The sequence below is a fragment of the Cynocephalus volans genome, chromosome 6, assembly GCF_027409185.1.
Source record: "Cynocephalus volans isolate mCynVol1 chromosome 6, mCynVol1.pri, whole genome shotgun sequence".
NCBI lineage: Eukaryota > Metazoa > Chordata > Mammalia > Dermoptera > Cynocephalidae > Cynocephalus > Cynocephalus volans.
Window position 1 is genome coordinate 113,308,281 of NC_084465.1, and position 13,806 is coordinate 113,322,086.

Consider the following 13,806-nt stretch of genomic DNA (forward strand, 5'->3'; position numbering starts at 1 on the left):
ATAGAAGCACAGAACACAATCCAAAGGGAGAGAGTGAGAAAGCCTGAATGGTTAGATCCAGACAATTAAGTCAAGTAGTAAGGGGCAACAGGATAAAGACAACAGGCCTGACCTTCATCCTCATTGGCAGTAAACTCTTCATCATCTTCATCTGGATGCCAAGGCTGCTTGTTACGCCGTCTGACAGAGGAAGGTGGGGGCTTTACCTATATGGCAAAGGAAGAAATAGGGTAGGGCCTAAGATTAGAGCAGCAAGAGAAAAGCGCGATGCTGAATAAGACATCACAGAATGGTCTCTGTCCCACTGAGTGACAGCTGCCACTGGTATAGCACCAGGGCAAGGATGCAATCAAGGGTTTTCTCTCAGCACCAGCTACCAAATCCTGGCCCCACTGCCTGGGGAAGGACCTGTGAAAGTGCTAGGTGAGAAAGGCCTCCAACACCACCCCATGTACCCAGGCATATGCAGAAACAGAGGATTTAGGTCCAGAAGAGACTTCAAGGTTACCATTCACTCTTCCACTGCAGTATCAGAACTCTGCCAATCACAGGCTGCAACTTGTCCAACTCCCAGATTCTTCCCCATCCATCCCCAAATGAGAGCCCAATTTTCCTTAACCAGGGAGGGCTCCCAAAAACTACAACCAACCTAATAGCACAGAGCTTAGACCCTTAGTCTCTCTCTCTGCTCCTACACTGAAGCCTCCCCCCTCCAACCCTTCTGCCTATACCTCCAACACCTGAGAGGATTCTTCTTCACCACCTTCTTCAGGCCCATCTCGGGTGTCACTATCATGAGAGGAAGGGGTTTGAGAGGGGCTGGGAGACCCTCCCAGCAGCTGTGGTGGGAGGGAACGGAGCAGCTCTTCCAGTGGCAGTTCTCCCTCATGTCGAAGCAGCTCAATCTCACGCTTCTGAGTCTCTGCATCATTGCCTTCCTGTTGTTCTTCAACCTCAATAGTCTCCTCATCATCCTCTTCCTCCTCCTCTTGGGGTTGGAAGTCCCCATCTATAGCAGGAGAACAAGGTCACAAAGTCCACGGGCCCTGCAAGCCACAGGGTGGGTTTTTCAGCTCTGGAAAGGGTACATAAAGAAGAGTAACAGGGCCAAACAGAACACACACCTTCATCATCCAGCTGGGAAGCCGGGGGTGGAGGACTAGAGGCAGCTGAGGAAGAGCCGAGGCAAGGGGAAGAGCCTGCTTTGCTGGAGGCTAGCGGCTGGTTGAGGCTCTGAGACAGAAGATCTGAGTACTTTTCAGTTTGCCCCACAATGAAGTCTAGGTGCAGGTCCAGAGCTTTTTTGCGCTTTTCCTCAAGTCGGGATTGTTGCTTGAACTGTACCACCTGCCACAATCATGAAAGGTACTGTTCATCAAAATAACTATTTATATACTCTTTTTCCCAGTGTTTAGGGAGGCCTCCTTTATGTCAAGCCCCGGACTGGCCTCTCACAGCTGAAGAACTAAGATTCAACAGGGTGTTACTGAGGAAAGCACAAAGGGAGTACAAGAGAAAGAAGAGCCAGCTTTGCCTCAGGCATTTGAGGAAGATTGGCAAATGCATCGAGTTAAATCTTAAAAAAATAATAAAAGAAAAAATAACTTTAATAAATAAGTGTTCCTTAAGTGCAAGTCAGGAGAAAGGCATTCCCAGCAGCAGAAAGAGCATGTGTAAATGACCAGGAATGTGCAAAAGAAAGGTATGAAAGGTTTGAAGTGTAAAGGAAAAGGAACTGGCAGGACCAAGACTGAAAATGTAGAAAGACCCAGGTAGTACCTGAAAAATAATTACAACTTAATATATGGGCAATGGAAACTTTGATGGTATTTAAGCAGGTAAAATGGGACAAATATGTTTTAGAAAAAGCATGCTAAATGCCCTGCAAAGGACAGATGGCCTAGAGGGGTCAAGGAGTCCTGCTAGCAATCCCCAAACTCAGGACCCCATATTTTACCACTACACTTCTTTCTTCTTCACAGCACTCAATACTAGAAAGGTCCAATGCATGAAATTAAAGCATTTGCTCCCTCAAGAAGTTCTGATTGTTCCTACTACACCATACCACCCACCAACCTAATCCAAGGCCACTTCCCTTTCCCAATCCTTGCTGCCTACCTTCTCCACATTGCTCCAGAACTGCCTGACATCCTTGGCCATGGTGGAAGCAATTCGGCGCAACTTGGCCTGCTCCTCCCTACGGGCCCGTTCCTCTTTCTGCCGCTGCTCTTCGTGGTGCCGGATCACCATGCGCACCACCTATGGAATGAGGACCCAGTGTAAAAATTCAAAGCCGGACCTCTCCACCCAATAGCAAAGAAAATAATCAAGCAAGAAATCTAGGAAATGAGAGCTTGCTTCTTGATACTACAGGCATCAAAAAGAACCCTATACCATTCTGTATGGTTCCTTCAACTAACTCATCAATCAAGGGAAAGCACACCTGAGAAGGAAATGGAAGGTGGGGGCCGGCCCCGTGGCGCACTTGGGAGAGTGCAACGCTGGGAGCGCAGCGGCGCTCCAGCCGCAGGTTCGGATCCTATATACGGATGGCCAGTGCACTCACTGGCTGAGCGTGGTGCGAGCGACACCAAGCCAAGGGTTGCGATCCCCTTACCGGTCACAAAAAAGACAAAAAAAAAAAAAAAAGGAAATGGAAGGTGGACCCAGCTGAGGACATACCTTACGGGCCACACCCCGTTTCCAACGGCGCTCCTGAGCAAAGTCAGCAGAAAGCCACTGCATCTCTTCACAAAGATAATCCCAGTGGCCCTTGGGGCGGGGTGGCTCTGGTACCTTAGGCAGCCTCTTCAGTGACCAGAAACCCTCCTTCCGCAGCTCAGCAATCCGAGTCTCAATCTCAGCCTCCTAAATGAAGGAGAGCTAAGTTAATCAACAGTTCCTGGACACATACTCCATCTCACTGCCATGGCCGAGTTCCTGAGCACTGACTAGGCTGAGTGTCTTATGCTTGTGTTTAGACCACATACAAATCCTACAAGTATGCATTATGCTCTCTTCATATGAAAAAAAATTCAGGGAGATTAAGTGATTTGCCCAAGATCACACAGCTAGGAAGTTAATAAGAGCTGAGAACCAAAGATAGGTCTAAAGACTCCAGATACCTGACTTCATCAATCTCCACACCCCACATACACAGACAAGACTTGGGAAAACACATCTCAAAGGGAGATTCCCAGAGAAGGAAGGAATGCACCCTTCCTTCTTGACTCTAGATACAAAGGCTTGACTGGCCGGGTAGCTCAGGTGGTCAGAGCACAGCCTTATAACACAAAGGTCAAGGGTTCGGATTCCCTTATCAGCTAGCTGCCAAAACAAAAACAGATACAAGGGCTCTTCATCACTGCAGAATTCCACTTAGAGCATGTTCATGCTATATCAAGCTTAGAAATATTCCATAAAGCCCAATTTACACAATCCTATTTGTTTTAAAAAATGCTGTTTTTGTAAAAAAGCACATTCTTATATAAAAAATACTGAGAAGTTATACACAAAAAGATTAACACTAGTTAGGTACAACAAAAAGGTAACAGGGTGGTCAGTTTTACTAAAGTGTCTACATCTGTTATATTTTATGATAAAAAACAAATAAAAGCATTAAAACAATTTTTTTTTTTTTTTTTTTTTTAAAAGATGACCGGTAAGGGGATCTTAACCCTCGACTTGGTGTTGTCAGCACCACGCTCAGCCAGTGAGCGAACCGGCCATCCGTATATGGGATCCGAACCCGGGGCCTTGGTGTTATCAGCACCGCACTCTCCCGAGTGAGCCACGGGCCGGCCCCCCAATTTTTTTTAACAGATGTGACTTTAAGAACTCAGGACAAGGGCTGGTTGGTTAGCTCAGCTGGTTAGAGCACGGTGCTGGTAACACCAAAGTCTGGGGTTTGATCCCTGTACCATCCAGCCTCCAAAAAACAAACAAATTCAGGACAACTGTCCTCCTCATTTCTGTCCTCTCCTGACAGAAACTAAATCACAGAGGAAATGACAACCAGAGATGAGACAGGGAACTAAATCGTCTGACAGTGATGGAAAGTCAAGACAGACATGAATAGCAGACTAGCAGCTCTCAAATTTGAGCATGCAGCAGAATCACCTGGAGGGCTTTTTAAACCAGATTGCTGACCCCACCCCCCACCCCCCAAGTTTTAAATAGATAGATGGGGAAGAGCTACCAGATGATGCTGATGCTGCTGGCCCAAGAACCACGCTTATTTTTTTTACCATTTTTACCACCGGATAAACATAACATAAATTGCAGGACAGAAATAAGTATAATCAGTTAAATCTTAAGAACACTTTTATGTCTGTGTTTTCCTTTAATTTAAACATCCTAATAGTACATACAAACCATTATACCATCCTTACTTAAAGCAAAGGAAAAAGACAGTTCAAGCGACCTGCTCAAGATGACATAAGCTAAGGCAGAATCCATACTCTAAATTCATGATACGAAAGGAAAGAAATGTTGGGGCCGGCCCGTGGCTCACTCGGGAGAGTGTGGTGCTGATAACACCAAGGCCCCGGGTTCGGATCCCATATAGGGATGGCCGGTTAGCTCACTGGGTGAGCGTGGTGCTGACAACACCAAGTCAAGGGTTAAGATCCCCTTACCGGTCATCTTTTAAAAAAAAAAAAAAAAAAAAAAAGAAAGAAATGTAAAATACCCATAAGACGTGGGAGGTTAAGGGAAGAAGACTTCCAAGAATCATCACGGGCCTTCCCAATACGTACATGCTTGGCCTGCTCTGCAATTTCAGCATGGCTCTTTTCCCACTTTGGGCCCCTGTTAGCCAGATCAGCAGCCTGGAGTAAGCTGAGCCCTTCCAGGGGCACTGTGGCACCATCTGGGGGGCCTGGAGGTCCATCCAGAGAGGAATCTTGAGCTATGTGCTGGGGAGAGATGCCACCTGCCCCACTAGAAGCTGGGGAACTGGATGAGGCAGGGGACACAGGATTGCTGCCTGTCATGCCGTCCGACACCATCTAGAAAAGGGAAAAATTACAGAGAAAACAAATGCTTAGCACTGTGCTAAGTGTTTTAAATAAATTATTTTGTTCCACCTTCATAAGAAAGAACTCTGAAGTACCAATTTCATTTTTGTAAACACAAACATTTGAGATAAAGTTTTAATAAGGTGCTCAAGATGGCAGAGCCAAGTTCACAGCAGATGCTTGACATGCAAGAGTTATGTTCTGACATTTACAGCTACCAAATTTAAGAATACTACTACAGCAAATGATTCCAAATTTTAATGATCTTTTCAAAGCCTCAATGATTTCACTTACATAAACAATTCCCTATCTGCCCCCCCCCCCACTATTTTCACAGCCAAGTATGGCAGATTCACCTATGTAATAAATCTGTGCTACTACCAAATTCAGTAGACACCAGAAACCAAGCCACCTAAACCTCTTCACTGGAGAGGCAGAGGCTGTGAGGATGTCACTGTTTTCAGACACCCCATATCATTTTACAAGATACTGCACAAGCAATAAGAAGTAAAAAAAAACAAAGTCGTACTGAAATGCAGATACTCAGGGAACTCAGGAAATCCACTCCAGCATGCAAGTCTCACAGTACACTCAAATTTCCCCCTCAGCTAAATGCCAAAAGACTATTATTCCTCACAAGTTTCCCCAGTTGCTCAGGAAAATTATAAATATCAAATCCACAAACATCAAGTCTCCTGTATACAAACCTTGATCTGTCTAGTTTCAAAAGCCATGCTCTTTTTTCTACCCCACATTACTTCCTTAGTACAAAAGAGAATGCTACACACCGTCCATAAGTGTTATCCTTTCCAATTCTGAAAGAAGTTAAACTATTCTCAAAGCGTACAGTCTTAGAAGCATGTGACCCTAACCTCTATTTCCAACCTGGCCTAATTCCACCTTTTTTAGGTAATGAGGAGCTTCTGCACTCTTAGAAATCAATACTACACTAACGTCAAGTAGAATATGAAGATCCAATAGGCTTGATGGCTTGATGTATTAGAGCTCAGCGCACCTAAGCACCAAAGAGTCTCCAGGCTCAGTTACTCAGGAACCTAGGACCTGCCACATTTCTTCCACCTTAGAGCCAGCAGTCTACAAGGCAAAAGCACAGAAGGAACCCTCCCCACTTGCAAACCTGTGTCTGTAGGATTGGGAGCTGAGAGTGAGCAGGGGAGGGGCTGCTCTGCATGGTCCCACTCCCAGGCTCCTCGTTGGATGCCTGAAGAATGACTGGGGTGTTATCACCACTGCTGCTGGCCGAGGGGCTGGCGTCCGGCTGCAGGGCATGCTGGGAGCTGGCCTCATTCTGGGCCACCGGCCACCGGGACCCGCCTTCCAGGGCCCGGGGCCCACTAGGGCGTCCCAGCCTCCACTCAGGTCCACCAGCCTCTGGAGCACCTAAAGTAGTATAAAAAGAGGATAGAAATGTGATTAAAGATTAAAGAATTCTTTTGAAAAACCAGGAATAACATTGAAAAATAAAGATAAGCAGAGAATAAAAGAGATTAAAGAATTCTTTTTAAAAGAGAACATTAAAAAATAAAGGGATTATAGCCTACATTTCTTGAGCATTTACTATATCTCAGATACTTTATTACTAAGTACTTGCTTGACGTGCTCTATAATACTCACATCTACCCCATGAGCCAGGTGCTTTTCACTCCATAACAAATATTTAGTTTCTTCTATGCACCAAGGACAGAGCCATACAGAAAAGATCCCTGACCTAAATGGAGCTTATGTTAGCTCTACTTTAAAAGTTAGGAAATCAGGACACAAAAAGACCAAATGACTTGCATAAGGTCACACAGTAAGGAAGAAGTAGAAGGAAGACTTAAACCCACAGAGTCTGATACCAGCACCATGGAAAATCTGCAATGCTCCCTGGTAGCGCCAAGGTGATCAGATCTATGCCTCCATCCACAACCCCAATATTGTTATCGCACTACTATGATCAAAATCTACACAGTAAAATCACATGCAAGTATTCCCATAGTTCCCCAGAGCAAAACCACAAGTACTGATTTATAATTTCTCTCATTATCTCAAACATTTTTCTATTAGTATCAGTACACAAAATGGTATGGGAACCCTCACCTGTGTGAGCTGAGACCACACCCCCTGTGAAAGTCTGCACTTCCACGGTGCTGCCGTACTGAGGGGAATCACGCCTGAAACAAACAAGAGAAAAACAGTAGTAAAGAACCAATTAATATTTGCAGACATCCACCAAAGTTTATTATTCACTCCAGTTTTTTGAGACTTTTACATATACCCAAATCAGTTCAAAGGTGGGAAGAGGAAAACTACAGCAGCAGCAGCTCACACTTCAGAAAAATAAAGGCAAATAATGTTTCGCGAAAACAGAATCCTGTGGAGTCATAAGATTCCGGCGGCGGAGGAGAGTTCGAAGTGGAGCAAAAGATTTAGAAAGTGTAAGTCAAAAAGGCTCCTCCAAGTCTAGAGGGCTAATAAAGCAAAAAAAGCTGTCACATGCAACTCAAAAAGGTGCTGGCTGCCTGGCAGCCTGCTGGCCTTTCCAGTGATGACTGAAGGCTGTCAGAAATAAGAGTGGAATTCGCAGAAAGAATAAACATGCTGGTCACAGAAGAATCCACCCAGGATTCTGGGCAGGGCCCTGTGAATCCTATACCTGCTCCGAGACACACTTCCCCAAACACAAGAGCTACAGCAAGAGACATTAAAGAGCGTGGTGTGAGAGAGGCCGCACAGCGAAGAATCATGCGCCGGAAACAGGCAGGGTTAACCCACACAAGGCCCGGAAGTGTTTCCCCAGTGTTTAAGGAAATTCCACAGCCACGGTGCGCCTTTGATGTAGTCCCTCCTCCACAGCGGATTCCCAGGACCGAGCTAACCAGATCCCAAGAAGCCTGAACTCTTGACCCCAGTCTTCGTAACTGTCGCCCAACCCATCCCAGCAGACTGACCCAGTGTGACCCCTGACCTCTGCCCAAGCTGCCACTAGCCCTAAGATCGCCCCGCCCCCTCCTAGACTCCCACCCCACCCAACGTGCGCGCCAGACGGGGGGAGGGGCCCGCGCGTGCGCGGCTGGGGGCGGAGCGAGTCGGCTGCGCGCACAGCCCGGGGGCTCCCGCCAGAACCCAAGCCCACGCACGCCAGGGTAGCAGGGCTAGGAAGCCCTTCATCCACTTCTGTCAGGGGGCCCCCCCCACCACTAGACCGCGAAAAGCTGAGAGAAAGGAGGGTTCATGCCGCCAGGTTCTGGTCCCCTGACTGGTTGCGGCGTGCGCGCGCCCCGACTGCTCATCCCACGCCCCCCTTCCTCTTCCCGCGCGCCCCTGAGCGGGGACTAGGGTTAGTGGGCGTGCAGGAGCGCACCTGGGTCGGTCCTCTCAGGGATCGCTCGCTCAGGCACGCGTGCGCAGAAAGGCGGGAGGGGAGACGAGACGCGCCGGGGCCCAATGCCGGCCGGCCGGCCTGACCCTCTCAGTCTGTCTCTATGGGCGCGCGCCGCCAGCCTCGCGCACCGGCCCCGGGGCCCTGGCTGAAGGTGCGCGCGCAGCACCCCGGGAAGGTGGGAGGGGAGGCGGTGGCGGAAAGATGCGCGCGCAGTCACCCGTCAGGGGAGGGGGAACTGTGGAGCGTCCGCCATCTTGTCTCCCTCTCCTTACCTGCGTCCTCGGGGGCGTGCGCACCACCCCCCTCCCGCCGAGGAGGGGGGAGGGCCCCCTCTTGGCCACCGCCTTCGCGGCCTTCAGATTCCCCTGAGGGCCGCGACTACTGCCACCGCCTTGTCTCCAGTGCCTCCTCTCGCGGCTCAGAGATGCTGGCGGTGGGTGGGATTAAGGGGAGACGTTACTTCCAGCAAGCCGCCGCCGCCGCCGCTCCCGAGGCCTCACCAAAATGGCCGCCGCCGTCTCGGCCGCCACCACCACAACCACCACAGCTCGCTATCGCTGCCGCCGGCGCGGCCCGTCCTCTCGCGAGAGACAGTAACTGGGGGGGGGGGGGGGGGGAGTTCGCGTGCTAGCGTAAGGCACCGCCCAACCCGCAGGGCACGCTGGGAGTTGTAGTTCACCCGAAGGCTCTGCGGGGAACACCCGAAGGCTCTGCGCTTCCCCGCAGTAGAGCGTCTATCCTCCACCAACAGAGCTGCCTTGGTCTGCATTGCGGCTCCCAACTCAGACCACCACCCCTTCTATTTTTTTTTTACAGATGACCCGGTGAGCTGAAGCAAGTTAGCAGTGGAGCCTGGGCCTCCTGATTCCCATGACAGCCCACTTTTTTAGCTCAGCTTGGTTTTACATGAGGATATTTTCCCGATTGCTCCCGAACATTTGTTCGCAAACTTTCCAGGTTAAGAACCCCTTTGAGAATCTGATACCCTCACCCCAGAATAGAACCGTAATAACAGCTACCTTATACTGAGACTGCTTTGTGCGTGATTATCTCTTTTAATCCTAGTACTGCTTCATTTCACAAACGAATTGAGCCTGGGAGGTTAACCACAGTGACTGAGCCCAAAGCCAAAATTCATAGCCAAACTGTCTAAGCCACAAGAATGCTCTCACAAAATTTTACCACCTTAAGCCCACTCTAAAAGACCAGGTTAGAAAGCCCCGATAAAGCTCTCATTCAGCTCCTCTACTTCATCCTCACAGTTTAGCTCTTTCCTGTGAAGAAGGGGTTGTGGTTCCATTTTACAGATGAAGCTTTCTTTGAATGAAAAGTGAACGAAGAGCTGTCTGGTTAGCTCAGTTGGTTAGAGCATGGTGCTGATAGCACCAAGATCCAGGGTTTGATCCCTGTACTGGCCAGCTGCCAAAAAAAATAAAAGGTGAGTGATGCTCACTTTAGATCCTCCTCCCATCACCTTCAGAAGAGAGGAGGCCAGGCCAGAGTCCAAATGGCTTGAACTTAGCTTTGTGCTACTAATTCCTCGCTGTGTCACCTTGAGCAATTCACTTCACCTCTCTGAGCCTCACTTTCCTCATCTGTAAAGTGGGGATAGAGTTGCTGATGTAAAATTGCTCTGAAAGCTCTAAGGAACACCTAAATGCAGAGTGTGTTTGGGACCTATATTTCAGTGCCTCAAACTCATGATTTTCAGGTTAAGTTTAGCCCTTAAATGCACTTTATGTAGTGTCGTTTTTTGTTCGTTTTTGACGGCTGACCTATACAGGGAGCCCTTGACATTGGTGTTATTAGTACCAGGCTGTAACCAACCGAGCTAACTGGCCAGCCTTTACATAGTGTTCTTATGTTCTGTGTATTTATTAGTAATACTTCAGGCAGGAGAATGAGGTCTACAACTTGCCATCATTCCCAATTGTCTTGCACTGGGCAACTTCACACATTTGTAATATCTGTCTGGCTCCTGAAGGCAGTTGAATTTGCAACCTCTGTTTGTAACATGTGAATGTCAGTGAGCATACTCGCCTGACCCAACATTTCCTCTGCCCACTTTGTGTCTGGCCCTGTGTTGGGTGCAGTGGGAGAGACAGGAGGGAAGATGGCACAGTCCCTGCTCTCAAGAATTTAGTCTCATTTGGGGATAAGCTGTGAGCATGGTTAAAAAAAAAAAAAAAAAATCACGCCAGAATGTTCTGATGCCATGGGAGAAGGGTGGTCAAGGAACTCACCAAGGGTCAGGTACCTAGTGGAGTATCAGGGAGTGCCTCCTAGAGAAAGTATCATTTGATCCTGGCCTGGAAAAATTTAGGCATGAAGGTAGGCACTCCAGGAAAGTGATACAGCCTCAACAAGGTTGAAGTTTAGGGGGACAGAAAATAGATCCATTCTTTATGAGGGAGCATCTTGAAGCACTGCTGGGGAGGTTGCCTGGATCCAAGTGGCTAAAAGCCTAGCATACCAGGTGAGGTATGGAGCATTAGTTCGAAGGTGACAGGGAGCTATTGAAAGTTGTCGAGCAGGGCCGGCCCGTGGCTCACTCGGGAGAGTACGGTGCTGATAACACCAAGGCCCCGGGTTCGGATCCCATATACGGATGGCCAGTTCGCTCACTGGCTGAGCGTGGTGCTCACAAAACCAAGTCAAGGGTTAAGATCCCCTTACCGGTCATCTTTAAAAAAAAAAAAAAAAAAAAAGTTGTCGAGCAGGGGATTGGTATGGTCTGGGCTCCATTTTTCAAAGCGTGATCTACCAGAATGTATGGGATGGCTATAAGGATAGCTGTAAGGGTGGAGGTAGGAAGAATATGAGCAGTCATCCAGCTGTAATGGGAGCCACTGGCCAGGAGGTGGCAGTGAAGATGGGGGGAGAGACACAGAAGAGAAGAATTAACAGAACTTGGCAGACAGTTAATTGCCAGTGGTGATGATCCTCTAAACAGCCGTTCACCTTGCCTTCTGTGAAGCCAGCCTTTCCCAGGCTTCTACCTCCTACCTCCCTGGCTGTTCTTTCTCAGTCTCCCTTACAGGACACTTCTGGACCCCCCATCAATTGTTGGGGATCCTAGGCGTTCTTCCTTCAAGTGCCTTCTCTCATCCAACGTGTTTTCGAGGGCAGAGGCAGATAGTGTGAAGCTAATGAAACTTAAGCTCCCAGAATCCCTCCCTTGCATGGATCCTTCATTGCTAGAAGTGGCTGGGGGTTATGGGACTGTCTAGGTGAGACAGGGAAGCCAGGTTGTAACCAGAAGGCATTTGCATTTAAGCATTTCTGGTCATTTGCCTCAAGAGATCTCATAAGAAAAGGGCATTCTTCTCTAAGCTTCCAGTAATGTATGCGGCTTTCATTGTGCATTCCAATTCCCATCTCTTAAGTCAAGGACTCCCAAGGACTATCCCCAGCTGGCAACTTGGGTTCCCATCTGTCTAACTCCTGGATTCCTTGAACAAGAGGCCCCCCAGGCTCCTCGGACTCATATACAACCAAAAGTGAACTCATGATCTAAACCACAGAACCTGCTCTTGGTCCCCTCTGCTCTGAGGAGATGGCACCACCGTCCACCAGTTGCTTAAGCTAGAAATGTAGGCATCGCCTTCCCTTTCCCTTACACCCACATTCAGCTACCAAGTCTTATCCATTACATCTTAAATATTCCTCAATTCTATCCATTTTTCTCCAGTTCCACACCCTCTCCAAAGCCCTTGGTGACTTACAATCATCGGCAGTCACAAAAACTGGCTTGTTGGGACTTTAGCCTCTCCTTCCTGCCCCATTCTTTGATATGGGCAATTGATGTTTCTCAGTCTTATGTAAAGTGTAATGCAAATTAAGCTTCAAGATTAATTGAGTCCGCTAGCCCCCTGCTCTCTTCCATCTAGACAGCTGTTTCTAACCCTCCTGGCAAGGGAAAATTCTGGACCAAGTCCCAGTTCCTGTGAGATTTCCAGTCCAATGGGAGGAACAGAAGAATCATGTGAGAGTGTAACATAATGTCAGGGACTGGTGAGGGCTAATAACATAATAAAGCAGGTGGAGAAGGGCAGGGGAGGTGCCACTTTAGACAAGGACATCTCTAGGGAGGTGGCAGTTGAACAGAGACCTGAAGGAGGTTTCTCCGCACAGCATCCAGAAAAACTTTCTTTTTACTTTTTTCTTTTTTGGTGGCTGGCCGGTACAGGGATCCAAACTCTTGACCTTGGTGTTACAGGGCAGTGCTCTAACCAACTGAGCTAACCGGCCAGCCCCAGGAAAGTTTTTCTAACTGCAAATCAGTCATTTGAAACAAGTTTTGCTTCAAGTCCTTTCATGGCCCCCATGAAACTTCTTTCTGAGGCCCACAAGGTCTTGCGTGGTGAGCCCCTGCTAAGTTCTCCAGCCTCATCTCTCCCAGCCCTCTACACTCCAGCCACTTGTCTCTTTAGAGGCTCTTTCTCCACTCTGCTTCTCTTTCCTTCCACCCAGTTAGAACCTACATATCCTTGAGAGCCAGTTGTTTTGTTTTGTTTTGGCAGCTGGCTGGTACAGGGATCGAACCCTGGACCTTGGTATTATCAGCACCACACTGTAACCAACTGAGCGAACTGGCCAGCTCAGAACCTATATATTCTTAGTCCCAGGGTAGCATCGCTACCTCCAGAAGCCTTCCCTGCCCTCAGACTACATGGTATCTCCTGTAACATCTGTGCTGTTTTGCTTCTCAGCACTTAACACTAGGAATAATTCTTTGAATTCATATCTCTTTTGTTCACTTCTGGGCACTTGTCTAGGGAGTGCCAGGCACATTGCAAATGTCAATAACTAGGGCTTAGTTGATGCCTGCATGCATGAGTGATAGCAATAACCGTGTGTTAAATTTACACAAAAAGTATAATAGTGACAAACACTAAGTACCAATCTGTGTTTTTGCACAAACTCACTTCATTCTAGAATAACCCCGTTAAGTACATTAGCATCCCTTTCTACAGATGGTAAAAAGGATGGTTAAGTAACTTGTTCCAAGTTACACAGCTGTGAAGGAGTAGAACAGGTACTCAAACCTAGAGAGACTGACTCCCATTGGTGCTCTTAATTGTCGTGCGATACAGCCTATCAAGTCCAAGTGTACGATGTGCCAGGCATTATTCTAGGCACTGGGGAGATAATGTTGGAAAAACAAATAAAACACTCAAGGTTCCAGTTCTCATCAAGCTTACATTCCTGGTGGGGGAAGACAAAGAACAAACATATAAACAAGTAAGAATATAAAATAATGATGGGTAATATGTGCTTTGAAAAAATAAAGCAATTTGCAGGGGGAGGGGGAAGGGCGGGGGAAGTGCAGTTGTACACAAGTTTGTGTGGGAACAGAGATGCTCTGGGAGAAGACTACTGTAAGCGGAGGTAAATATGTGC

The 13,806-nt window shown here is 47.9% G+C and overlaps 1 protein-coding gene and 1 non-coding gene across 5 annotated transcripts in view; both read right to left on the reverse strand.

Annotated features, from left to right (window-relative positions):
• SRCAP (Snf2 related CREBBP activator protein) overlaps positions 1-8,915 on the reverse strand; it is a 30,965-nt gene extending 22,050 nt beyond the window's left edge. For 2 of the 4 annotated variants that reach the window (XM_063098812.1, XM_063098807.1), the window contains exons 1-9: positions 8,676-8,915; positions 7,119-7,192; positions 6,157-6,419; positions 4,758-5,009; positions 2,683-2,868; positions 2,119-2,259; positions 1,125-1,347; positions 732-1,009; positions 113-206 (exon numbers count right to left, since the gene is read on the reverse strand). In XM_063098812.1, coding sequence (XP_062954882.1) covers positions 113-206; positions 732-1,009; positions 1,125-1,347; positions 2,119-2,259; positions 2,683-2,868; positions 4,758-5,009; positions 6,157-6,210 — 1,228 coding nt within the window. In that variant the 5' untranslated portion in view covers positions 6,211-6,419; positions 7,119-7,192; positions 8,676-8,915. Of the gene's footprint in view, positions 1-112; positions 207-731; positions 1,010-1,124; positions 1,348-2,118; positions 2,260-2,682; positions 2,869-4,757; positions 5,010-6,156; positions 6,420-7,118; positions 7,193-7,674; positions 7,732-8,382; positions 8,535-8,675 lie in introns of those variants that run through there. The other 2 variants (XM_063098808.1, XM_063098811.1) reach the window with 2 other exon arrangements.
• LOC134381398 (small nucleolar RNA SNORA30/SNORA37 family) lies at positions 295-423 on the reverse strand. The gene has a single exon (XR_010023988.1). It is a non-coding gene; the product is annotated as a small nucleolar RNA SNORA30/SNORA37 family (small nucleolar RNA).
• Positions 8,916-13,806: the final 4,891 nt, after the last annotated feature.